Source organism: Acanthaster planci, linkage group LG06, assembly GCF_054643075.1.
Source record: "Acanthaster planci isolate LZ-2023a linkage group LG06, COTS_SCS, whole genome shotgun sequence".
Classification (NCBI taxonomy): domain Eukaryota; kingdom Metazoa; phylum Echinodermata; class Asteroidea; order Valvatida; family Acanthasteridae; genus Acanthaster; species Acanthaster planci.
Genome location: NC_141782.1, coordinates 21,779,278 through 21,806,752, shown reverse-complemented (window position 1 = coordinate 21,806,752; position 27,475 = coordinate 21,779,278). Strand labels below are relative to the sequence as shown.

Here is a 27,475-nt window from a genome sequence, read left to right as displayed (position 1 = left end):
TTAAAATTGCAACGGCGCTCGCGCGCGCGACGTGAAAGCACGAGTAGCGCGGCAGGGACGTGACGTACGTAAGCCTACATATACACGTACATGTACGAGTACAGGTGTCGTTACCGTAGCAGCGGTGAGGTATGATAGAGAGCTAGGTGGAGCATGGAGGTTTTTTCTTTTCCTATCCCCGTGGGTGAAGGGACACTGTATTTAAACTGTGGTCAGAATATTGCTTTTGGTTAGAAAGGTGGCGCAACATGTTTGAATAGAATAGAAATATTAAATGCCTTGATGACATGCGTCGTTCATGGTCGTTGCACTTGCAAAGTTGCACTGGCATGACTGGCAGGTTGTGGTGTTCTCAATCTCGCTCGTTATGTGGAACGTTATGTTGCATCCTTTTTGCGAATAAATTAGGCCTATTGCATGCTTGCTTGGCCCTCCGACTGTAAATGTGTAATAGTTTCCAGCATCGAATGGCTAAAAACCTAACAGTTACTCAGCGTTTTCGCATTAAATGCTTCAACATGTTCACTGCTAAACTTAATTTTTAGGACATGCTATTCCCTGAAGTGGTGACATCAATTACGGGGCAGACATCTGGAAGTGGAACTTTCGAAAAATGGCGGGAAGCCACCACACCACACCGATAAAAATAACTGTGATGTGCAGGCATACTTGCCAGTCAGAGGATCGGGCTACACAATCTTTTCTTTAATCAGTACGTACAAATATAAGACAATGATGTATGTGTGGGCACATCACAGTTGTTTTCATTGGTGTGGTTTGTTTGATACTTGCCATTTTGCCAAAGTCCCAGATGTCCGCCCCGGCCTATAACCAGAATAAATGTCCTAGCAATGGAAACGTTGAGGTCATCACTTAGAAAATGCTTGGAATTTTTCAGAATAGTCTGAAAGGGTTCGTGCTGATCAGGGTGTCAAGCGGGCTTCCACACACGGAATTCTCTGTGGTTTTTGAAGGATTTTGCCGCAATTTTTAGTATGGCAAAAATGCATGGCTGATTGTTCAGAACACACTGTCAAGGTCTTGGGCCGGAGAGTGCGTTGTCTACGCTTAGCCACACATAAATTCAAGCCTGGGCTATTTAGGCCTAGATGTGAAATTATCTCCATTGTTCCCATTTGTATTGCCTCAATACGGTGATACTAGGAATTGCCAGAGGATTTTGAAGGGTTGAGGCGTTAGGTGTACCGCCAAGGAAACATTCTAGACATAACGGAGGATTTGGAGGGTTATTGTTGTATCCAATTTTGACATGGAGGCATTTGTAGGATTTTGCAGGATTCAGGTTGCATCTTAGCAAAAGTTTTAAGGGATTTAGGGGCAGTTTTCTGGTCTGTGCCTAATTGGTTGCAATGATCTCATTTTTAAAATCGTTTTCAAGACCTGTTCTTTGTGCAGCAGAATTAGCATTTTTTTGCCTAAAAAATTGGACAACCCCACTTTGGGACAGACAAAAGTTTCTTTCCCACTGTAAATTCCACCTTATGAATTTACATGTAGGCCTGGGTCCCTATCCCTCACTCAGATTTCTCATGTTTAAGGTGTTTGAATCCTCCCAAAACGGTCATTGCAAATGGTTCATAATCAGTGTGATGTAATTTGCATGTACACCAGGGAACTGGTTTACAGCCCAGTGTCTACTGCTTGAATTTGGGGCCATTCTGAACACCCCTTTTGGTTCTTGGTCACATTTAGACCATGCAGGAGAAACATTTGGGGTCAAACTTTGTGACAAGAGAATTGGGGATTTAGGACTTTCCACAGTGCTTTCTGTAGATCTTTCTGTAAGGTTATAAAGCCTCACTCTAGAGGTACATGTATATGTATCGTCGGCTGATTAATGAAAACTAATTTGTCTTGCAGTTTCCCGTGCTGCCTATCCTTCTTAGCTGTCACCAGTCTGCTCTGCTAAGATGCCAACTGTCATTGGTTTTGAGGGAAGCGCCAATAAGCTTGGCATTGGAATCGTCAGAGATGGAGTAGTGTTATCTAACCCAAGACACACCTACATCACACCACCAGGCCATGGTAAGATTACAGGCTCTTGAAAAAAAAATAAAACTTCATTTTAAATGGTCTGTTTCTCTATGTTATAAACTTATTTTTGGAGGTGGAAATGGATTTTAAAGGACTTTGGAACAGGCATGTAAACAAATCTTCTGGGTGAATGGGTAATGAGTGTTTGGGTGGATGGGTGTGTCAAATGGAACTGCGGACTGGAAAAAGGGGCTTAACTGTAAATTAGATAGGCATTGTTGCAAAATGAATACACATTGGCCTACATGCACATGTATGTCTCTTGTTCCCTAGGATTCATGCCAAGAGAGACTGCCAAGCATCACCAGGCTCATGCCATCGAAATTCTGAAGAAGTAAGTGGACTATGATATAACCACAGTTCAGTTCAGAGGTCACACATCGTCGCAGTCATGCCATGTGTTAGGCATGCTCAGTGTTACACGTAGTTTTGCCCTGAGATGGCTGGCATCAAATCCAATGCAGCACCAAGTATCATATGGGTTCAAACCAGCTACCCCATCACAGCAAACTTGATGGTCATCAGTGAGTGATTTCATGTTGAAATTTTGTATAGCAAATTCCCTATGCACTTTTTTGTTTGCATAGCAAAAAATTGACTTAGTATAGCAACTGATCAATTTTTTTTTAGTAGTTTCTGTTGTAATTTAAATCACGTTAAAACACTTAGCTTGGGTTTTATATGTCGATTATTGTTCGCCATTTTGGCCATCACGCGAGCAAAAAACGTTCCAGAATCGTCCACAGAAGAATTGCGTCATCACTGGCCCCGAAACAGGTACAACGGCAAGTAACTTCATAATCATGTCATACCGCGGTACCAATGTGTACATGGCCTATGGCGTCGCCCCGGCCATCATTTCAAAATGTGCACTTTTTTCGAGGTCTGGATTGAACATCCGGGAACTTTTCTAGAGCATGTGCGCACTGCGCCTCGCTCCGATGCATGTGCTATATGCAGAAAGCAGCGCATACATACATGTACATGTATCACTGCACTGTTCTTGCTCTGCTGATGGATGATCTTTCCTGACATGACAAACATACCAGTAAACAGTTCAGATTCCTGAGTCATGGCACCAGTGTTTCATCAATGTTTATAATTTAATCTTTACGTATATTTTCGTGTCCGTAACAGATACAAATATTTTGATAGATGTTCATCGGAAAATTCTCTTGGAAAGGTGCTGTTGCGTGCATACATTTTGTTGCAAGTTGTCAGTTTTTTTGCTACCTCGCATGCCTCATGGTTTCAGGATTATCACGTACGTATTGTTATAAATACGTGTACATGCACTGGGATTCTAATAACAGGACCTTGGTTTTCTCAACAGTCGGTGGTTTTCTCAACATTTTCCTTTATTCCACTGATATAAAAGCAGGTTTACGAAATTTCTAAAACAAAAAATCCATCGCATATTGTATCACAAAACCCTGCGATCCATTTTTAAAACTAGATCGCAGATTGTCCAAAACACGTCGCATTTTGCAGTGCGATACAGGGGAAATCACTCACTGGTCGTGTCTTCCAGATGTCAGGAGCAGTAAGCAGGAAGTCGTTGGTTCGATTCCAACTTGAACCAGCTTGTGATTTTTTGGGGCAACTCTCAGACCACAGTCACAATACAGTTTGAATGTACATGTTAATGTGAGGGCAAAACTTAGCATAAAATTGACATCCCTGATGCAAAGCCACGCTAATGTCATGGAAATGACATAACTAAAATTCCGCTTTGCCAGAAATTGGAAATGAGAGAGCACATCGGAAGTTTGTAACTACTTTGTTTGGTTGCATTGGTAGATGCATGGAGGAGGCTGGACTGAAACCAGACGATATCGATTGCGTTTGCTACACCAAAGGTTGGATCATAGGAATAGTACTAGATATCAAGAATTGTTGGAATGAGACATTGCTTGCAGTAAACACAGATACAAAGGTTTCTAAGTTAGCAGCAAGACATTTCACAATTCTATCCACACAATTTGATGTGATGTGATGACCACTACCTCAAGCAATGGCTTGAAATTACTTGCGAGGAATCTCAAGCTGATTATAAAACAACAGAGATTGGGCTTTTCCTTAATCCCACAAAATTCTCCCCTTCCCTTAGAAAAAATTAGAACAAACACCGAAAGGTTTTTGAGCACTCAGTTTATTTTAAGGGTAAAGAAGTCATGGTTTTGTGGCATAGCAAGTTCATCTTGATCGGGGAAGGGTGAGGTAGATGTGAAAAAACACCCCTCAGCTGTGATGCTGGGGGAACGACACAATCTTTGGTGGTGCTGTTCAATCTTAGAGGGCAGTCTTAAAAAAAGGATACTTGTTACAACAGGAACTCAAGAAAAAATGGCTTCTGTTTTAATAGAAAATTATGTAAGGGGGTTAATATCCCTACTCCTGTGCTGTGCCCCTATGATTTGGCTGTTTTCTTTCACTTCAGGGCCAGGAATGGCAGCCCCTCTGATATCTACCGCCATTGTGGCGAGGACTATTGCTCAGCTGTGGGATGTTCCTATCATTGGAGTCAACCACTGCATCGGGCGTATCCTTGAAATACACAGGTCTTGCCTGACTGTAAGACTAACTCATCAATACAGAAACAAATTGCATCATTCTAAAACCCAAAACTGGAGTATTATTCACTAATGGATGTTTTCCTTAATTAAAGTCACAGACATAGAAATGGGAAGGCTTGTAACTGGTTCCCACAACCCGACTGTGTTGTATGTTAGTGGGGGCAACACACAGGTAGGTTTACCGGTGGATCTCACCTTGACAGTTATGAAATATTTTGAGCATTTTACAATACAGAGAAGCTGATGTTAGCAGTGGAAACTCCTGCTCTTCTGAAGTGCATCATGGGAAAAGTGGACATCCACTGAGAGATTTTACCAGATGGTACTCCAGTTTGCACAAAAGGACTAGGAACCTTTTACAATTTGATTAAAGCTGCTCGTATCTTTCAGTCTTTCTTTGAAAATAACAGTGGAATTTGTCCTAGATATTGATAATTAAATCAATTTAAGTTATGGTTTACTGTTGCAGGTCATTGCCTATTCACAGCACAGGTATCGTATCTTTGGTGAAACCATTGACATCGCTGTGGGGAACTGTCTAGATAGATTTGCAAGAATACTCAAGGTAATTTTGTGTCGGTCCTGTACTTGTGTTAATGGACGTATATTCAAACAAGTTGCGAGTATAAATTGTTTAGATCACTGTTGTTATGTTGGTGTTTATTTAATTTGAATGGTAGTTGTTTATTGTGCATCATTTCAGTTTTATCTATTTGGATGTCTTTTGTTCCTGTTTCTGTAGTTATCAAATGACCCAAGTCCAGGATACAACATCGAACAAATGGCTAAGAAGTGAGTTAACGATCTTGAATCATAACTTTATCACTGGAACGTGCCACACGAGAAAGTTGGAAACTTGTGGAATATTCTTCAAGGAGCACTTACCTAGTCTGATTCGGAACTTATGCTTGCCCTAGGGACAAGCTTGGAAATGTCTTCAATGTGGAAAATATTTACCTTTTGTGCATTCACATACTCTTGGGATTAGTGCAGGATCCCTACTTGAAGAGACTGGCAACCTTGTTTGTCGCCGAAGGCAGTGCTGTTGCTCCAAGTAAACTTTTCTGTAGTTCATATTTAATCAGACTTCAATCACCTTCTGGTTCTTTCAGACTGACTGATTTTTGGCCGACTTTTTGCAAAGCATCTCCCTTTTCTCTATACCGCCTTCCAAGGGGAAATTGATTTGGCAGCATCTCCCTTTTCTCTATACCGCCTTCCAAGGGGAAATTGATTTGGCACAACTGTTGTCTGTATTCACAGGGGAAAGGTGTACATTGAGTTACCCTACACGGTCAAGGGCATGGACGTCTCCTTCTCTGGTATCCTCTCCTACATCGAGGTAAACTGCTAGGCAATTTTAACCATTCCAAGAGCGAGTTGGGTTTCAAATCAGTATGTCTTGGACCTTGTCGCATGGTAAATGCCTGGCTTATTTCAGGAATGTTCTACTTCTCGAATGTTTACAGGACGTGGCTCACAAGAAGTTGACGGCGGGAGAATGTGCACCAGAAGACCTTTGCTTCTCCTTACAGGTGATTAGTGTTTGATAATAAAACTCCAGCTCTGAATACCTCAAAAAGTCACCATTGCTAGCGATTTCAGCCCTGAAAAATGATTGAGAAAAGTGGAACCAGTTCTGAGCCAGTTGATCCTGATTGACGTCCCCCTTGAAAAGATTCTACATAACTCAGTATGTTGCGATGATGGTTTGGTTTCATTGACACAGGAGACATTGTTTGCCATGCTTGTAGAGATAACAGAGAGAGCCATGGCGCATTGCAACTCCAACGAGGTACTCATTGTCGGAGGTGTTGGCTGTAAGTTTATCTTCAAAATGAGCCTTGTCATTCCTCCTGGAGTGATCCTCTGAGAAATTCAGCAAAAACCTGGTTCTTCTTGTTGCAAAGTTTTGTTCCCATTAGGACTGGGCTATCCATTTAATAAGCATCCATGATTATTGGCTGGTGCTCACGTGGAAGTCGCTGTCAGTGGGTATCGGCTTGCGTTCCACTTACATTAATGTTATGCAAATTGGCATGATATTTAGGTGTATCACTTTGGAAACCAATTTGATAAATCCATCATTAACCCAGTCCGTAATTACCTCTAACAGTCCCAAATCTGCCAATTTCAATGTGATTTTCCATACACCCTAGAGGGGTTAGGGTTAACCAATTTTGTCCTGTTCAAGCAATTTGTGACAAATATGCTTCCTCTGGGTATTCTTACAAGAAACAACTGATGTGAACCTTATTAACCTGAACACTTTGCCTTGACCATTAGCATCTTCATCATACACAACTGGGACAAAACCCCAATGGAAACTAGGAGTAAATGGTCTTGTCCTCTTTCAACATCTTGGACAGCCTTAGGGGCAAAACTGGAAGATCTAGGGAAGAACAGATTAACAAACAATTACAAGAAAGACGTACAGTAAGGTTGCTCCTATTAGCCTGTGTAAAATTGTTAGCCAAGAAGCACCTGGCCCATTTAACAAACAATTACAAGAAGACGTACAGTAAGGTTGCTCCTATTAGCCTGTGTAAAATTGTTAGCCAAGAAGTACCTAGCCCATTTAACAAACAATTACAAGAAGACGTACAGTAAGGTTGCTCCTATTAGCCTGTGTAAAATTGTTAGCCAAGAAGCACCTGGCCCATTTAACAAACAATTACAAGAAGACGTACAGTAAGGTTGCTCCTATTAGCCTGTGTAAAATTGTTAGCCAAGAAGCACCTGGCCCATTTAACAAACAATTACAAGAAGACGTACAGTAAGGTTGCTCCTATTAGCCTGTGTAAAATTGTTAGCCAAGAAGTACCTGGCCCATTTAACAAACAATTACAAGAAGACGTACAGTAAGGTTCCTCCTATTAGCCTGTGTAAAATTGTTAGCCAAGAAGCACCTGGCCCATTTAACAAACAATTACAAGAAGACGTACAGTAAGGTTCCTCCTATTAGCCTGTGTAAAATTGTTAGCCAAGAAGTACCTAGCCCATTTAACAAACAATTACAAGAAGACGTACAGTAAGGTTGCTCCTATTAGCCTGTGTAAAATTGTTAGCCAAGAAGCACCTGGCCCATTTAACAAACAATTACAAGAAAGACGTACAGTAAGGTTGCTCCTATTAGCCTGTGTAAAATTGTTAGCCAAGAAGTACCTAGCCCATTTGTCTTGCTCATCATCCCTTTAATACATCTGTCCATATTTCCTTTGTCTCTAGGCAACGAGAGATTGCAGCAGATGATGAGGGACATGGCCGTGGAGAGAGGAGCAGTGGTGTGTGCGACAGATGAGAGGTAAGAGAGCTGTGTTGTGGGATTGTGGGTAGAGTCAGCCGTTGGCTTGTTGGAGCTGTAAATTCTTCCATTCTGGAATGGTTATTTATCCAACGCTGTTTCCAGTTTGAACAGGTGTTCCCTTTTAAAGTATTCCAAGTTTTGAAATGCCCCCATATGTTGATACAGGCAGTCCTTTCCAATAGGAGTGATGTACAATTCTGTGCACCCCCATCATTTGTCCCCCAAAAGGTCTTTTTGACTCGTGGGTCAACATAGGTAACTTACCTGACCCTCAGCTGTCTGTAGCACTTTGAAGCTGGCATACATCTAAGAAGTGAGATCAGTGTGAGTTGATGAATGGAAGAATTATTTGGAATGATAACAGCTGCCCATGTGCTGCCAAAAATGAGGTATTGCAGGATTTGGTTTTTGGACAAGGTAAGATGATAGAGCCGAGGCTTATCACTATGCTACAGAGTTGCGGGATGTTGACTTTCACCCATAATGCACTGTGTGCTGCCCTTGATTCAAGCCCTCTAGTGATGGATTAGCCTTATCAGTCCTATGAAACAACACAAGCATTTCAAGTTCTGAAATAGTATCGTATGAATTTGATATTTCTTTGTCAGGTACTGTATTGATAATGGAGCCATGATAGCCCAAGCTGGATGGGAAATGTATCACTCAGGACATAGGACTCCTCTTGAGGAAACATGGTGTACTCAGAGGTGAGAACAAATTGTTTCTTAACCTCACCAAATAAGTCATCAGAGCCACTTAAGAAATGGAGACCTTTATGAGAATCTTGTAAATTAATGGGAACCTTCAACATTTTACTCCTGCACAATGTCCATTTTCATCAAGATGCTAAATTTAGTAATAAAGCAAAACAAAGAGGTCAGTTGTGTCTTATGTCGACCAAAGCAGAATTACTGAACATTTGACCTTGAGACTTATTTTGTGGGATCCAAGTACACCTTTGCCCCATTCATGGCTCTTACAAACGAGAACAATGTAAGTTGTAGTTTAAAGCACCTCAAAGAAAGATCTTCCACTGGACAGTTAAGACTTGAGGATTTTGCATTACCCTGGTATTGTAATTTCAGCCACTCAAGGTTTTAAGTGAAAAGTTTTAGAGACAAAATCAGCCTGGTTTGAGGATGTTAACTCCAGTATCTGATGAAGAGTTTGTTGTGTGTAGTCTGTTTTGGAAACAAATTTCCTTCTCTTTACTCCGTCTAAGCTGTGTGTGATATTTGCAATGCATGGGCTAAAATAGTTTGGTTTTGTTGATTGTTTGGGGGTCTTTTATTCAGATACCGAACTGATGAAGTTGAAATCACGTGGAGAAAATAACAGTCAACATGTAGCCAATGGTAAGAGGGCTGGCTGTGTTTGTTGGCCTCCCCCCCAGGCAGAGTCATGAGGCGCTGTTTGTTCAAGACTTTCTGACAGTTTGTGGGAAAAGCATCAAACTCACAAGGTGAGGTTTGAAGCCGTGACAACCTGCTGAGATTGGTGTCACCGTTAACAGGTGTGATGGAGGATTGTTAGACATACAGCCTAAACCAATGAGACAGCGGGCAGAAAGACAGCGCTCAGCTGGCTACTGACCTGTGACTGGAGGCAGCTAGGAAGAACTGGCTGCTTGGAGATGAAAATAAGCAAAGAAAAACCCTAGCAACACATCAGAAGATTCAATGCACTGTGAACAGGTCAATTAAGGTGGAGTTAAGAAGATTCAGTGCACTGTGAACAGGTGAATTAAGGTGGAGTTAAGAATAATATCTGTTGAACTTTGAAAAAAGTGGGCTGTGTTGTAATTACATGGCTATGCAACCAGAATCGTTAGAGGGCGCCCTCGGGAGACCACACTGTTAGGTATTAGAAATTAATACGAGTAGAAGATTACTTGAATTCAATCATGTTTGGCAAAAATCAGAAAAAAACAGACACAGCTGTGACCACTTTGTTGTATTTTTTCCTGTACAATTCATTGCATTGAGATAATTTTATTACTCTTGCATTAAAAGTTGATCCATCACAGTTTCCAAGTGGCCCAAACTTGGAAACTGTGATATTTGGGGCATTTTGGCAAGGAAAAGAGGCTTAGAACCTAGGAGAATAGGTTTGAATGAAATGCGCTCAACTTTCTGGTGTTTATGACTTTTCATAGTAAGCTTCTTGCAAGTTAAATTTGAATAAAATCTGGTGCAGTGTGTTTTTCAAATTCAGTGAACTTTCTTTGAATTCTCCATACTAAAGGCAATTGCTATACCTCGTGATTCGGTGCAAGCGCTAGCTTACTTACATAAGAGATGCCTTGGACAACTAGTTTTTTTTCAGTGGAGGACACTCAGGAATGAGTCCATTCCTGAGATGGTGGTCTCTATGTAAAAACTTGCCCCGAATCACGAGGTGTAGCAACAGTGTCGTTAGTCTGGGGAATTCAAATGGCTATGTTTATGTGCAATCACATAACTCAGTGTACCAGATTTTAAAGGCTTATTAGGATGTTCATAGAGGAATTCTTTCCTTTTTTGTATATTTGATTATTATTCCATTTGGGTTTCATTGAGAGTTGTCAGGAAATAATATAGCACTCTGCAACTTGTGTGCATTTTTATGGGAATGCCAGATGAAAAGTGCAGCCAGTGTTAAAAAAATGTGAGATGTGCCATAAAAAGGTAATATTTTGTTAGTGAAGCTAAGGTCAGTCTTTGTTCCATTAAGCCTCTCAACTGTACAGTGAACAACATTAACGTACTCTTTTTTTTTTACTCTTTGTACATTTTTAATACTTTATTTTTAATGAAAGAAGTTGGAAGTAAAAATGCATGTTGCTTTCACAATGTTTTCAGTTTTCTTTTCCATTACAAAATCTCATTGTGGCCTCTGTACATTCACTGTGATAGGCTATTGTATTTGCTTATAATCTTTAAATAAATGCTTGAGAATATTTGTTATACTAAATTTACAAAAACACCTATTTAACACCATTGCATTCGAGCATAAAAATATCTAAAAGACTATTTAGGCATTTATTCTATTATAGTTGTCACAACTTCTGTGTATTTATCATGCCATAATTTACAGTCACTGAGAATAGCAATTCTCTGAAGACAGGTTCACCAGGATTGATTTATTCCTGGTGAAGATTCTCACAAAGCAGCCCAAAGAGGGTCTTTTGGTTTGAAAAGATATTTCTTCAAAATGATCAGCCTGTAATGCATGTATATATCACACAATGATCACATGATACAATAAATTCCAACAAATGAGTATTCAAACTCTCTGCAAGTAACATTGAAAACTGACCAGCAAATGGGCAAATTAGCATGTCAGGGGTAAGATTGGAGACAAAATCAAATAGTCTTGAAATAATTACCAGAGGTTTTAAGTGCCCTGCAGTAGCGTTATGGTTTCATTTGTGTTTGCCTAATACTACCCCTTAAAACAACGCATTTCTTGTGTTTTGTATATCACTGTTTACATGTAAAAACACCTCACTGATAAACCCAGGATTTTCCAGATTTTGGAAGAGATTGTTTGAAAAAATTCCTGTCATCAAAACAATCCCGATCAAAAATCCTAAAATCAGGAAAAATCCTGACAAATCTTACCCCTGGCTTGTGATTGTCAAGGCATTCTGTGTTGTGTTCTGTTGGGGATTCACGCAAGCATAAAATGACTCTTGTACACAAAACAAAAATACACTGTACCTCAGGAATGATAGTAACTTACAATCCATGTAAAGTGCACACACTTGACCCTTTTTTCAAACAGAAGGAAGTACAAAGAAGATCAATAAGCAAGTTTGGTATTCCAACTGAGAATGCATATCTCACAATTCGACAAGTTGATTTTTCACCAATCCATTAGACGTGTAAATAATCAGAGAACCAGCACAAGTAGAGAAAGATTCCCACTCGCATGAGGTTCAGAAATTCACGCATGTATGCCCAGTTGGAATCTGATGCACAGATATATCTATATCAATTTCTATGCCTGTTATGGTGTCTTCACGTCACAAGTGTTACATATTTTTCTGGCTGACAACGTAAAATGCTATAGACCACATGCTATCTTTACCATTTAACATTAAACTCTCACGCAAAGGGAGGAGAAATTATCGGACATCATTGGATGGTTGGTGAAAGATTTGTGGAGCAAAAGAGGAAGCAGAGTCCATGAGAGATGACCTCACCACTCAACATTAGCAATTATATTTGGTACGTAATTTTTTAAGGGGTGATACAACTTCATAGATGAACCTTGATAACCTGCACTTTTCTTGGATAGAAAGGATCAGTTCAACTTCATTTAAGGGGAGGGAATCTTTTCCGCATGCAGCTTTTCCTCTGATAAGTTGATTTCCTTGTTTTTTACCTCACACTCATGCCATTGAAAACTAAAATCATTGAACAAAAGTCTTGTAAAGATTGGAATTTCCTCACATTTGTCAAAGTCCAAGTTGCATGCCTGTGAACAGCCTCGGTAGACCTTAGACATTATGACGTCACCCTATATGCTTTCCTATGGGGGCTTGATGGACCGCGTCCCACCTCAATGCAGTAGGAACGTGCACATCCAAACAAAAGCATGACACCATCACGTTACAGGTCCATTCCAATACACACACAGTATACATGCGCATTTGCTACTCTGCATAAACCAACTTCACAGAAATTGTTTTGGCATTTCAATCGACTTTCTCTACTGTCAAAATCTGAAGTAAAAAATTACAATATAGCAATGTACATATATGCCGTCATACTTTTCACACATACATGTACATTTATGAGTAAGTACAAAAATAAAAGACAAATCAATGGTACCCACTTAATACAAGAAACCATCAGGTTGTGTGTTCCTTGAAAGACTTCATATATTTTTACTTTCCTTGCCTTTTTGTGCACGATTTGTGTAATTTACAAACGTGAAAGAAATTTGCATTGCAACTATCGCTGTTTACAATTGGGCGCAAAACCCAGTGAGGTTTCTTAACTGGTCCGCAGGACCCACGACTGGCCTAATGCATTACTTATAAACCTAAACTCTGCCTGTGGCATCCCAAAGCTTTGGCTGTGGCTTACAGTAAAATGTTTATGGGAAATGGCGAAGCCGTTACCCTGTGGCTTTCATAGGCACACATTATTGCTAGCCATAGCCACAGCCTTGGGAGTCAGGCTCTGGGATGCATTGATTCCTAGTGCAACTAGATGACCAGCCCTCTCACGGTCCATTGCGTACAAACTTCGGCTAGAACTAGGTCTAGGTCTTTACTCTATTGGGAATATGCATAGAGAACAGACCGAGCCATAGCTCTTGAAGCCCATTTTGGAAACAGTCTTTTAATCTAACCACCTCGGTTTATTTACAAACGACAAGTTACAAATAGAAAATTTGAAGAGAAGACTTTTACATTCATAATTCAGTCCTTGCCGAAAGCCTTGGAATGTGTACGTCTGTTTTCCATGATGTGGTCCCAAGCTTAAGGGAATTGTCAAGTCATAAACTGAAGGAATTGAATCTGCAGAATATATATAGGAAACTTTGGAAGTTCAGGCTTCAAAATTATGTTTATCTCATGCAACATGATTGGTCAAAAGCAGAAACACATTAATATGCATATAAATTCATAAAATCTCCGTGAAATTCAGTCAAAAGCTTTCCCAAGTGGAATTTGATAACCACATTTCCAACAAAAGTTTCAAGATAGTCCAAAGATAAGTCAAAGATTACCTCCCACTCATACGTGTAATTTCTTTAACCTTTTTTCTGTTGAAGCTGCTATTTGCACATTTAGGCACAAACGTCTAATGCATTATCTTAACATCAATTTATAAATCAGAAAAATTAAGCATTTTCCCTCTACATAAATTATCTATCTACTTGTGCAACATGAACACCACACCCGAGACAAAACACAAATTGCAAGCAAATAAAATCTCTCATTTTAGCTATAAAACTTAAAAATATCTGGAATCAAATATTATACATATCTATGTGATGTATTTCAATCAATCATATTGCATATCTTTATGTCATGCAAATCAGACTTACAAAAATAGGCTGTTCTTTAACAAAACGTAAATAAAATACATTTTTGTTGTCTTTCAAAGTTATTTCCAACAACTGGAAAAGGAAGAAAACTAGTTCAGCAACTTAAATCGGATAAATAGTTGAATCTTTCATCAGTAGATGTAAATGTTTAAGGAAAAATGTCTTTAAGATACGAGAATCCAGAAAAAATATGTTGAATGTATAAACAAAAATCTCCGTTTTGCCCCCTGAAATCTTCTTATCATTAACAATGTGGGTCTGCAAATTTTCAGTGCAACAAAACTGAAAAAGAAGCAAATATAAAGAGAGGCTGGGAACCAGTCTATATTACTTTGATCCGCTTATCTCCATGTACAGGTTGTTGACCTTTCTGAGGTGTAAGGAGAGTAAAGCACTGGTTCTCATATCCCCCACTGGAATGTGTAGAGGGAACCAGTCCCAACCACTCCCATCACTGAAAAACCATCTAATGTTTGTGGAATGGTAGCATGGAGAACGGTGACTTGGCAACAAAGTCAACAGTCTATTCCATTGTTTTCACATGGAAATTAGTGCTTACGCCATGTCTGAAACAGAAATTGCTGTCAATGGCTACGGCTATTAAACTGTGTGGTACTGGAAAACACATGAGCCCTAGCCACAAAATACCCCTTTCAGGCAGCCTTTGGCGGCACCGTGCCTTTCCTGTAATGATCATTCTCAAGTGTATTAAACAGGTGCCTGGGTTACATGCTTCAAATGGAATTACTGTATAAAGTGAACCTGCATTTTCCCTCACCCGTTAAGGCGCCTTTCCATATGTCCATTCTTTAGCTGCACAGCGTACACAATGCGTTTCACTTTCACGGATGCAAAAATCGGCTCTATTAACGTAACACGTGTGCATTGCATTCGGCCGTGGAGGAGCAACTCTTGACAGATAAACAACACTTGGTGCAAGTGTTAAAGCACAAATGGAACAGCGCCTTCAGGCTGCATAGTACTGCCTTGGTTAAGTAAGTAAGAGAGCTCACATGTATGTAGAGGTGAAAGTGTGCAAGCAGATAACAAGGAGCAGCTTCAGATAAAACTATTTGAGGTTAAGAGTGTTCAGGGGTGGCTTCTGGATACCTTCAAATCCTGAATGACCAGCAGGAACTTGCGGAAACAAAACCTCTTAATAAGCAATGCAGCCAGTTTATTTAACATAAGAAACAAAAGCAACTCTGTTGTCTTTTCACTTCATACAAAAGAAAGACTAAATTGAAACAGAAATATCAGCTGAAATTAACAAACAATAAAATTTCTTTCTTTTTTTGTTTTTTACTCCAGTTCCAAGCAAGAATTTGAAACTGTTTACATGATTGTACACAGATGTATTGCAAAGAGGAACCACAAGCTGAAAGACATGAGAAATGAAAATAAAAATCTGAACAGTAATCAACGTCTGACTTGGTTTGGTACCAGCTGTGTGCAAGCAGAGTTTAGCTGCACACCAGTCATGGGCAATGCCATTTTTTAAAAAAAACTTTATGGTGAATCTATCTCTGAATATACTGGAACAGCTTCATGACATCTGCCCTGAATTACTTTCAGTGTTCTTAGCATATTGGAATTTAAATGATGAAATGACTGTTATCTTTGTAAAGCAAGCTACTTTAATACACTGGGAATGCTGTTAAAGGTCAGAGAAATACCGAACATACATTGGACTCCACCTTACAAAGAAAGAGAAACGCAAAGAAGGAAAGGATGATGCAGACAAACCTAATACTGAGAATTTAAGTCATTTCTTTCCTGCCGAGCAGTGATTTCAACATAAAAACGCTCTCCCGCTTGATAATTAGTTTAAGCAACATAAGCCACTAATGGATATCACTCTGAAAAGCTGCAGTAGCCATTGCCATGGTGATGATTTGTTTCCATGGAGAGCCATTTTTCTGTATAAATGGGGCATTGTTTTCTGTGTAATTTATTCTACTTTTGGCCAAACATTTCTGACTATCTCTCTCATGCACAAAAATGTCAAATTTGATTGACTCATTTCCGAGAAATGTTTATGTATAAAAAGAGGCTTAAAACTATGGAAAAATCCTCCTCGGGGTTAAAATGCCAAACCACAATTTCTTTGGATACATACAAGAAGCACTGTGCACGATGAAGTCCCATTTTCTATTTCTAGGAAGGCAAGATTTATCGCATTCGGGTCATTACAGACAGACTTGCCTTATTACGGATTTACAAGTTAAAAAAAAAAAAATAGAAAATACTGCATTCAGCCTCAGCTAAAAATTCCTGATGGCAACCCCCTCCCCTTACAAAATGACACAGCATCTTCTTTCCTCATCCCCACCAATCACCTCTTGTTCCACTGCAGTGAACCGTTTAAGGGGTTCATCTCCAGGGTATGGTTCCAGCGGGGTATTACTTGACTCCGAGGGATTCAAGCCTCCTTGGTCTCCAATGCCATTCTGCTCACTTCCGGTTGAGTCGCGGTGCCCGTCCCCCTGACTGGTTTCGTTGAACGTGTAGCTCCCTGACAGCCTGTGCGGCAGGATTTTGCGAACAATGTGAGGGCTCTTTTTCTTTGTGCTATTTTGCGACTTGTGGTCTTTCAGCATGTCAAATGAGTCCTTCCGAGCCTCGGACCAGGCTGTTCCAAAGTCCTCCGTACTGTCTCCACTGAGAGTCCGCTTGGCGTGCTCTGAGGCTCGGTGCCGTTTCAACTCAGAGAGAGTCTCAATGTTCCCTGTGTGGTTAGCATCTTGCTCCACATCCTTCTCTTGATCATCTTTCGTCGTATTCTCTTCCTTCTTCTCCGTTTCCTCTGTGAGAGTCTTTCGCTTCAGCTCTTTCTCCCGTTCTTTCTCCTCTTTCTCCCGTTGACGCAGCAGTTTCTTCTCCTCCTTAATCCGTTGCTTTTCTCGCTCCTTTTCTTCCTTCTTTCGTTGTCGCTCCTCTCGTTCCCGTTGCTTAGCCTTCTCTCGTTCCTCTCTCTCTTTCTGTCTCTCCTCTTCCAGCTCCTGCTTCCTAGCTTCCACATCCTTGGCCTTTTCCTTCCTGCTTTTCTTGGCATGGAGATCTTCCACGACCTCTTGCTCCTTCCTTTTCTTGAGGATGCTCTTGGGCTGTCTTAGCAGGCCCGGCGCATTGAGTCCTTCCATATCAGTCTTTCCATCACCCCCATCTCCATTCTGCATCACTGACTGCTCCCCGTTCTCCAGCTGAGCTCTCTTCTCAGGGCTATCTGGTATTTCCTCCGTAATGACAGGCATGGGAATGATATCAGTCTCTAAGGCACCATTCACATCTTTCTCTTCTCCCTCTGGTTCTTCTCTGTCTAACGTCACCGACGCAACTGAGGTTGGACTCTGAGGCGCCTCCGTGCCAATATTCACTTCATCAATATCTGTAGCTGGAATATCATCACCCTATGAAAGAAAAAAAAAACAACTTTGAGGATTTTGTAACTTATTTCATCTTGCCGTTTTCACAAAGTCTTGGACTTGTCTAGAGTAAGGTTGTTGTGATTACTCTGCAAAGGGGAAAAGGAATAACTTTAATTTCGTTCTCCTCTATTCTTAAGTACATTTTTCTTCCAATGAAAATAAAACAACCAAGTTTACTGCCATTATTCTGCTATTGTTGTGGCTGCAAATAATATGAAAGCTATGGAAGCCATTGTCCAACGACAGCAGCCACTTCCTGTTGGGGTGTGTAATACTAGAAGCCATAGCCAATTGACTTGGACATGGCCTGAGTGATGGGCTTTAGGGTGTGTGATACTAGAAGCCATAGCCAGTTGACTTGGACATGGCCTGAGTGATGGGCTTTAGGGTGTGTGATACTAGAAGCCATAGCCAGTTGACTTGGACATGGCCTGAGTGATGGGCTTTAGGGTGTGTGATACTAGAAGCCATAGCCAATTGACTTGGACATGGCCTGAGTGATGGGCTTTAGGGTGTGTGATACTAGAAGCCATAGCCAGTTGACTTGGACATGGCCTGAGTGATGGGCTTTAGGGTGTGTGATACTAGAAGCCATAGCCAGTTGACTTGGACATGGCCTGAGTGATGGGCTTTAGGGTGTGTGATACTAGAAGCCATAGCCAGTTGACTTGGACATGGCCTGAGTGATGGGCTTTAGGGTGTGTGATACTAGAAGCCATAGCCAGTTGACTTGGACATGGCCTGAGTGATGGGCATGCTAAAATTTGAGAATGAACACACGGGAAGGCAAATATCTTCCTATTTAGTGACACTGAAAGAAGCTGGTTTCCAACCCATGCATTGCATTTTAAACTTCAAACAGAAGGGGCAGGAATCAATGACCTCCATTTTGTACCTCATTGGTTAAATGAACTACAGTAACGTCAAATATGAATGCATACATATATGTCTAGTATTCAACACAGGCCATGCTAAAGCTTCTAATTGATGGCCAGCAGTAATGCACGAGTCTATGGGAAATGGCTTCACCTGCTTGCCAGGCACACACATTGTTTCCAGTCGTTGCCAAATTGCTTGGACTCGGCCAGTGATGTTTTGCCATTTTACATCAAAGAGCTGGCACTTTCACTTGCAGAATGAATGTCAGCGACAACCACAAAGCAATATGTCTGAACCAATCAGGAATACGAATTGACATGCAGGAACCTACCGGGCCTTGTGATTGGATGAACATGGCTTCTCCCTTGGCGTCAAGCTTCCGCAGTTCACCTTTCTCTCGTTTGCTGCTCCGTCTTATGGAAGAACTAAGAGTTGGCACAAAAACAGACACAATTCAAGCAAAATGAGCCACAATTATCTCTGAACAGTTCGAAATAAGCTGGTGATGCAGGTCATTGCTGTGTTCAGGAGTGTAAAGGTCAGCCGAGGCCATTGATGTCCAAAAGTAATACTAGATGTCTGATCAGCTGACCACAAACCCACTAAATGTATTCACTTTCTCTTGCACATGAGTCAATGCCTTCTTGCCAACCACATCCCACCAGGGATGTGGTTTTACTAATGTTTGTCATGCATACTATTACTTCCAGTCGATCCCTCATCTAAAGCCTAGAATCACATTGTTCCCTCCCACTTCCTCAAGGAACAGATCGCCGCTTGTAGGGAAATTGATCGTTATCTAAGGTCTGGATACCAGTGTGGCAATACGGGCGCAACAGCCAAACCAACTTCCCATTGTGTGCTGGAAATCAGATCTGGGTGTTGCACACTGTATGGAGAACAATCTCTCTGTAACAAACTCCACCTCGTTTTTTTAAATTGTAAATGCTACAAGGCTTTATTTCCAGACTGACATATGCCCATACATGGACAGGGGAGTAGCCATATTGTAAGCGATGCATGCTGGGATACATGTGTGTGCATCAGGGTTGAGCAACTAGTGAAGAATCGATAATGCTACCTCTCTGGTCTTCTCTCATCTCCCAAAATCCAGTACTAAACAGAAACCCTGCGGCCTATTCTTTGAACAAGATAAAAAATTGGGGCAAAAATCCCACATAAATTACAGTGGGCTACCTCTACCTTCTTCAGTCTGTCATGCAAACACCTGGGAGTGGATTTTATTGCTTGTTGATGGTCGCCATGAAAACCGTAGCTTTCCAGGAGACACATGTAGGTTAAGCTCTGAGAACAACGAGTTTTGTCTAATTCACTTGGTTTTAACTTCTGATATGCACATGTAAGCAGACAGAGGTATTTTTCTTTAAAGAAGATTTGTGTATCTGCAGTCTCACGGTTCCTAATGCAGGAAACAGCACAGAACAATACCTCAAAAAAACTGAAAACATGGTTGCTTGCCAGAGAGATGAATGTTGACGTGATTTGTGGTTGTGTTACTTAGCCTTGTGCATTTCCTTTGAACACACATTATGATAAGAGGAAATCCGATGGAGGGCACATTTTATTCTAAAATCCTGGGTGTTTACCAACCTGCGCTTGTTTCGACTGGAGTTACGGCGAACCAGTTTGTTTTCTAATGACCGATGGGCGTGTAACTCCGCCTTCAATTGATTGATGAGGTTCTTTAGGTCTTCGTCCTCGCATATTGCTGATGGAAAATGAAAGACGAGAAAAATAATACTGCCGCTGCACGCTGACCACGAGAAAATCCTATGAGGCTAGCTAAGGCTATGCCAATTCAAAGACATGGCCGTAAAGATGTTCATCACATGGGACAGAGCAACAACCTCATCAGGTGCCTAGAGCTAATTAAATTGCTGCAATTGCTAATCTGGAGGTTACCCCCTGGTGATTACACTCCACCAAACCACTGGTGTGATTATGCAACCTACATGTAAATGTAAGCAGATTGTACATGTGGTACTTTTATCCCCATGTATCAAGGTAACATTTCCACAGTGGCCCATGGATCAAAATTTGCATCCACACATACTGCTACTCCATACTTTTTATCACTGGATATCACTGTAATTGATGTGATTTACACAAATGTAACAGTGAGGATATAGTTTCGGCATGGATTCTTGCATCTGACGATGGAAGTGGAACAGATTGGACAAAAGAGGTGGAGTTAAATGTCCAAAATCATGTGCGAGAAAGAACAACAAAATTGCTATTAAAATTTGAATTGCCTCTCTGTCTACTAGAGTTTTGGACAAAATATCCCTGACGCAACGGCACCCTGACCACATTGCCCCAGACCCCTTCCTTCATTGGAAACAATAAAAGTGATGTAAATGGAATTAGAAACTGAGTAATATTTGCCTATAAGAGAGTACAAACAAAACCAGTCAGATTTAAGCCACCTGCACAGCAAAATCTATCGTGTGATGGACATTTAAATAAAAGGGTCAAAGGTGAGACTATCAATCAGACACCACAAGAAGGCCGTGTCCTAAACGGGCTTCCAGAGCTATGGCTAGGTCTATTGTCTGCGCGTCTCCATGCATTTCCAATGGAGCGAAGACCTAGACCTAGCTTTAGACAAGAGATTCGGATGCAGCCATAAGTTACCAAGGAAAAAAGACCTAGCTCCACGTCATGCCACCAATCACCACAAGTTACTGAGTTCCTTCTCCGGTTTGTTTTGTTTCTAGATATACTCAATTGCACAATTGACAAGCTACATTGTTCACCAAACAGGTTTGGCTTCAATGATGCACACCTTCAAAGCACTGCAAACATGTCTTTTACTTCCAAAGAAAACAATAAGTCCCACTTAATGCTGTCTGAACGGAATCATAAATGTAGAAAAGAGTGAGCCAATTTGAAATGATTTGTTAAGTACAGCATGTACGTGTTATGCAGGTCTTTTTTAAACAGATTTTTTTCACCAACCTATTTTTGATGATTTTACGGGGGAAGGGGGCAGAGTTTTGATGTGTACATGTCTTTCACTTTTAATCTTCGTAGTGTCCTTTGACATGTTTAAATATTGTAAAGCGCCACTGACAATTAAATTAAAGATTACTCAGCATAATGCAATCATTTTGAAACTTTTAAAATCTTCACAATGTCATCAATGTTTGAAAAAAGTATAAAAACATATATTCAAAGAACATATTTACAGATGGTTTAGGATAAACTATTTAAAACGAAACCAAAATATTTAAAAAATGGGGAAAATTGGGGTGCCTTTCTGGGTTCAGCCTGGATGCCAATTGAGTACCCCAGTTAACAAACACAATAACAGGGTTAAACAAACATTTACATCTCCAGTAATATTGACATGGAAAAGAAAGACACTGCAAACAGTTGGTGTATCCGCTGACAGATGGTGTTGATTCAGTTGACGTTAATATTTGCGCAGGAGTCTTCCCTTATCGACTGGAAGGGTCCATGAAGAAAATGATGAGAAAAGGTTTGTCCAGGGGACGTAGATTTTTGTTCAGTTCACTCGCTGGCTGTGTTATTGAAATCAAATTGGTGTAAATTTGAGATGCTTGTAGATGACAAACCATCTGCCTTAAAAAATGATTGGGGTTTGAGTCAAGAGCAGTGTGTTTTTTAAGTTCTAAAGGGACCTTATCATTGCCAACAAATCTTCCCAGTAAATTAAAAAAATATCATCAATCAGAACTAAATAATAATGAATTTATAATTATCCTCATTGTTTGTCAATATGATCAGTCTTTATGGTTATCTTTGTTTCACTGATTGTAAACTTCCATCTTTTATCATTATACCAGAAGAGATGTTGGACCTGGAAAACCAGAACTTTGACCCAGACAAAGGAGGAAATATTTGCATTTATTAACGTCTAATGAAATAACAACGTGTTTGCCCTAGCACAAAAATATTATTCCCTACTTCAGAAATATTGTTTCAGAAAGGAAAAGCATTATTGCCAATGACGTGAATACGTGACCACACGGATGTACAAGATTTGATTGTGAAAAACAATTGGCTGAAGCACAAGGCTATGTCAAGGAAATCAACTACGTTTCCTAAATGCTGAATACCACGGTGTACAACTCCGAACCTGACAGCTGAAATTACCATTAGACCCGCTTCAAATGAGTGGACTCTTTGAATAATTTTGAAGTACAGAACACGTAAATTTACCATCCAAAAATAAGACTTTTGACTGAAAGGGCCTAGGACCCACTTTAGAAAAACCTGGACGTTTCGTAATTTTCTTCCATTGCATTCAAAAACAGACTAAGGGCTTTAAAATCAAACTCTCGGACTAAAACTGGATTGCAACAAAACTATGTATACTGATTGATCGCATACCTACTTTACACAAAGTTTAAGGTTTAGACCGGTAAAAGCCCCTAGCAAGGGGACTATATTAGGGCCTGTTTGTTCACACGGGTCTAAATCTCGATCAGTGATCCTTACACTGGTTCACACCATCCGATAGGTGAATTTTGGTGGCTGTAAACCAACAACAGATCACTGATCTTGATCCAGATCCGTGTAAACAAGCATGGCCTTAGGGGGCCTATTGTATTATATTTGTGTTGTGTCTAGCAGACAAGTGTCATTAAACAATCTGTGAGTTCTGGGAAAAACTTGCTCAGATACCGTTCCCTTCTGCCAGGCACAAATTATATTCCAGTTATTATGTGAAACGACCACCTCAATTTTGCCAATTTTCTTCCAATTTCCTTCCTTTAATCATGGTTAACACCATGTGGAAAAAAAATCATTCTTCACAGCACAGATGTTCGAAATGTGTGTGTCACATCAAAACTGCAATCCCCTCCCATTTTTACAAAAACAAAGTGTCTTGCCGGGGACTGAGACAAGTACAGACGAATTCACTGATTTTTTGCTGGACACTCTAGATGGCCCCCCTTGCATGATGGTAAGCATTGCATTGGGTGTTGCTCACCCCCATAAAAAGGGGCCACTGCAAATAACCAGTGATGCCGTTACCATGGGCACCAACATTTTCTGTACTGTAAGCGATGACAAACCAGACAATATTAACAATTTCTTCAACACTTTATGAAAGTGCTCTAAAGGAGGGCCTACATGGACCGAACCACAAGAATTGTATCAAACTGCCCATCAATGCTGGTAAGACACTTATCAACTTCTATCTTATCAACTTACTGAGTGGTGTTTCATCATTGTTTGTTTTGGCCTCTAGGTCAGCTCCATACTGCACAAGTAACTGAATCATTTCTCCCTGTTATTAGAAGAAGAATGATACATTTCAACACCAATCCATATGAGTTTCGACAAGTCTGAATTAAAACATCACACTGTGTTAGAAATAATCCTGGCAACAAAACAATGGTAATATTAACAAAGTAAATATTTTATTCAGTATTTGATGTTCAATATTAGCACACCAATAATTCTATTAAAGTTTTAAATATTTTGTGGCTTTTTTTTGTGGACTTATTCTTACACTTTAAAGTACATGTACAACACAGCACTGGATACATATGGGAATGGATCCTGATATGGTCAAGGGAAACAAGTATCAAGCTCTCAGCAAAACCTCTGTTGGTTCTGAAGACCTTCATTTGGTTCTGAAGATCTTCATTTGGTTCTGAAGATCTTCATTTGGTTCTGAAGATCTTCATTTGGTTCTGAAGATCTTCATTTGGTTCTGAAGATCTTCATTTGGTTCTGAAGACCTTCATTTGGTTCTGAAGATCTTCATTTGGTTCTGAAGATCTTCATTTGCTGTGAGTTGCTCTTAGACCTTTAAATCTTGAAAGAGCTACTTGAAAATATTTGTCTTGTTACCAGTTCCGAGCGTTCAAATGATAAAATCACCAAAGTTCAACACGGTACACCCATGGAACTTTACCACTCAAATAGAAGCGGCATAACTGTTGGAACCGTAGGCTACACTATGTCCAGTATGGTCCAGAATTCTCACCTTTACAGGTTGGAGGTAGAGTTATGACCACTTTGCACTTCATGCAAATGCCGATGCAAAGCATTTTACATTTTAACATTTGACAGTGACATCTGCCTGGTTGACATATTCAATTTTTGTGAATTCGCATTATGATACCTACATGGACAGTACCTTGAATAACTGATACTCATGTTTGTCTTTGCACCAAGTATATAGCGAGTACCAACATGTACCTAGTATTTGCCTACAGGAAAGATGATTGAAGAGTTTTTACAATGCATTATAAGTTACAATTGACCAATCAGACTATGTTTTTGACTCACATGAGCCCAGCAAGCGGCTGCATGAATAGGCTGCCAACCGTCATTATCTTTGACGTTCACGTCAACACTGCTATCCAGCAAGAACTTGGCCACTTTGTCATAGCCGTTAGCTGCTGCAATATGAAGCTAAAAGTATTGGTAAAAGAAAGAAAGAGAGGGCAGGATCACTAGAGGCAGTTCATTCACACTGTCTGGCTGCACTGACGGAAAAATGAAGACGTTCTGGTGAAATTACATGTACATCATGTAGCTTTCATGACACAAACAACTGCACTGCAAACAACAAGACAACTACACCATTTATATACATGCATGCGGCAACTACTGTTAAACAAAATACATAATCTACATGTACTAGGAGACCAACTGGTAGGCCAATCATGTCTGGAAGTTTTTTTTTCTATAAATGCTCCATTTTGACTGCATAATTTTAACCCTAACAGTCCTAAATCCCCCAAGTTAAGTATGATTTACACACACCCTGGGGGTTAAACTCAAGTATACTAAAGAATGTTTTATTTGACACAAATAAAAAAAGCAGACTCCCAAAGAACATACTGAAGAGTTAACAATGTATTGTATGTGCTACCATGTGTTAATCCAAGTCCCTTAAATTGTTTTTAATGAACAACCTGTTGAATCTAGCCGAATCCAAAAAACATGAGAAACTTGCTGTTTTTATGTTTTAGACAGAATCAAGTTAACCAAAGCTCTCTTGCTTCCCGGTGAGACCAAAGAACAACAGACCTTTAAAGTAAATGCCAACAGTCGGGCATCACTAAGTTGGAAAGATTTAAGGTGAGTAAAAGAAACCATCTTCCTTACATACGAAGCACCAATTTCATCCCTGCATTCAAGATTGCCACCCTCACTCTTCAATTCACCAAGTTCAAGGAGCATGCGGTTGGGTGCAACCTCTCTCAGTTCATCTATCTGCTCTTGTGTGATACCTGTATGGAAGATGAAACAGTAGACAGGAAACCAGACAAGCAAAAATTACACATAATTTTAGAAATAATCAGACACTTTCAAAATGATGTAACTAACCACTTTGTAATGAAAAGGCATGGTAGTAATGAAAGTAATTTAAACTTATGCTTGAACTAAATGTACATGTATTAAACAATTGAGAGTATCTTCATTGACGGCAAAAGCTTAATTTCTGAACAATGACAGGGGGATTTTCTGATTAAATTCAATAATTTCTCAAGACCGTACTAGTAAACATACATGTATGTTGAATTCTAATGACCATGAACTGCAACACCAAGGTGAAGGAATTGTTCTGCAAATTATAGACATCCTTTTACACTATCTCTCAAATCCTAGACTTCCCTTCCCAAAGAAACTCTGATCTTATAATCTTGGATTCTTGCCATGCCTTCATGTAAATGTCCTGCGTCTTTAATGACACATCCAATCGTTTGTTAACCTTTCTATTCCAGACACCATTTTGCACGGCTCAAAAGTTTCACCCCAGTAAAATCTTGTTTGTGCATGAAATGTGAAAAGGCAATACACAGGTTGTTGCCGAAGTTTCAAAGTTCAAGTAAGGTTAACCGCATGCGACAAACACATGGTGGAACGTGGACCAACTTTCGCCGTTAATACTCAAATCTACACATTTGTTTAATCCACTGATTAATAACGAAAATATAGGGAAACATTTTTCTCCCACATATCTGGCATTAATAAGAATTTTCATTAAATAAAAACAACCTGTAAATTTAGAGTTGTGCAAAGTGCCTCTTGTCTTTGAGAAAACAAGCTGATTTTAAATAACACGAAAATGTCTCAACTTCACCATATTCAAGAATATTCATGTGCAGATCACATGAAGACGTTACGTGTATGTTAAAAACCATTCTCACATTCAGTTTGCATTTCCCATTGATTAGGTTGCACCCAGTAATCAAAAATACGGCCAAGAAGTCTTAGCTAGCCAGGGCAATTATTTTCCAGTCGGATCAGGAACCTCTGTATGGCATTTATCCCTCCTCCCAACTGCACAGGAAAATTGCTTTCCAAATATGCATGGCTGCATGTACTGTAGATACAGATGGAAATTAGGGCAGCAAGGATACTTCTTAAATATACAGGTTTTCATTCAATTTTAGCAATGCACCTTTCCATCCTATCTGCCGGTACACATATTTTCAATTTTGAATCTCTGTATTGCGCATTAACTGGAGTTCATCAAGTCCAAAATCCAGACTAAGCAAACATTCGTCCTGGAAGTCACAATGGATGAACAAAACTGAACAAACATTCTGGCAAATGAACAGTACTTGAAAGTTTTCAAAAATGGAGACATGTTCTATTTGCCATCCACTCCACTTTAATCCCTGAATTTGTCGAAGGAGGAATAACATGGGTATTTATCAGAGGGCACATATGATGTCTATGAACAGTTTTCCAGACACTGTGTCCCAAAAAATTCTGTGACGCAAGAAAGTACTTTCTTTCACACTCTGGCAGGAAATGTTGTTGCCACTGAGGTCCGTGAAGGAAGACAGTGTCTACATTACAGACTAAATGAAGATGATCAGGAGAGGGCGAAAAAGAAGGGGAAACAAGCCTGACAATACGTGAGATGAAGACTGGATGAATATAGGCCACTCCCGAGAGATCTACACGAATGATATTGATCGAGGAAAATTGATCAAAAGCTGCAACAGGGAGACATCGATGCTACGCCTTTAATAACTTTAAGATGTTACAAGCTTCTCTAAAAATATCTATAGCCTTGGTTCACGGCTGGAGCAACCTCCCCCCCCATAAAAAACCGGCTGCACGTTACATTTTTCTGACGTCTTGTGAAAGAACAAAATCTATAGAATGTTTGGTGTACACATGAACACACCTAACGGGTACATGCATTGGAGGATGTTGAA

General features: G+C 40.1%; 2 protein-coding genes across 8 annotated transcripts in view; one reads left to right on the top strand and one right to left on the bottom strand.

Moving 5' to 3' along the window:
- The first annotated feature begins 38 nt into the window (after positions 1-38).
- osgep (O-sialoglycoprotein endopeptidase) lies at positions 39-11,201 on the top strand. Of its 5 annotated transcripts, XR_015425623.1 has the most exons (15): positions 39-129; positions 1,882-2,046; positions 2,329-2,389; positions 3,856-3,914; positions 4,496-4,597; positions 4,730-4,803; positions 5,101-5,196; positions 5,374-5,423; positions 5,895-5,973; positions 6,101-6,166; positions 6,361-6,451; positions 7,860-7,935; positions 8,547-8,645; positions 9,332-9,642; positions 9,687-11,201. XR_015425623.1 is itself a non-coding variant. In XM_087137890.1 (14 exons), the coding sequence occupies exons 2-14, from the start codon at positions 1,932-1,934 to the stop codon at positions 9,402-9,404; spliced, it is 1,041 nt and encodes a 346-aa protein (XP_086994016.1). In that variant the 5' UTR covers positions 39-129; positions 1,882-1,931; the 3' UTR covers positions 9,405-11,201. The 5 variants fall into 5 exon arrangements, 4 of the variants coding, with proteins under 4 accessions (XP_086994016.1, XP_022092047.2, XP_086994017.1 ...); XM_087137890.1 differs by having other exon boundaries at positions 9,332-11,201; XM_022236355.2 differs by having other exon boundaries at positions 9,234-11,201.
- Positions 10,922-27,475, bottom strand: part of LOC110980059 (protein phosphatase 1 regulatory subunit 16A-like) — a 67,477-nt gene continuing 50,923 nt past the window's right edge. For all 3 annotated transcript variants that reach the window (XM_022236358.2, XM_022236359.2, XM_022236360.2), the window contains exons 6-11: positions 25,407-25,531; positions 24,582-24,707; positions 23,496-23,571; positions 19,902-20,019; positions 18,622-18,715; positions 10,922-17,393 (exon numbers count right to left, since the gene is read on the bottom strand). In XM_022236358.2, the coding sequence (XP_022092050.2) occupies positions 16,278-17,393; positions 18,622-18,715; positions 19,902-20,019; positions 23,496-23,571; positions 24,582-24,707; positions 25,407-25,531 (1,655 nt within the window). In that variant the 3' untranslated portion in view covers positions 10,922-16,277. The remainder of the gene's footprint in view (positions 17,394-18,621; positions 18,716-19,901; positions 20,020-23,495; positions 23,572-24,581; positions 24,708-25,406; positions 25,532-27,475) is intronic.

Coding starts and splice junctions, on each gene's coding strand:
- osgep (XM_087137890.1), top strand. CDS start 1,932: ATGCCAACTGTCATTGGTTTTGAGGGAAGCGCCAATAAGCTTGGCATT. Junction 2,047..2,328: donor CATCACACCACCAGGCCATG/GTAAGATTACAG, acceptor CTTGTTCCCTAG/GATTCATGCCAAGAGAGACT. Junction 8,646..9,331: donor GAAACATGGTGTACTCAGAG/GTGAGAACAAAT, acceptor CCTCCCCCCCAG/GCAGAGTCATGAGGCGCTGT.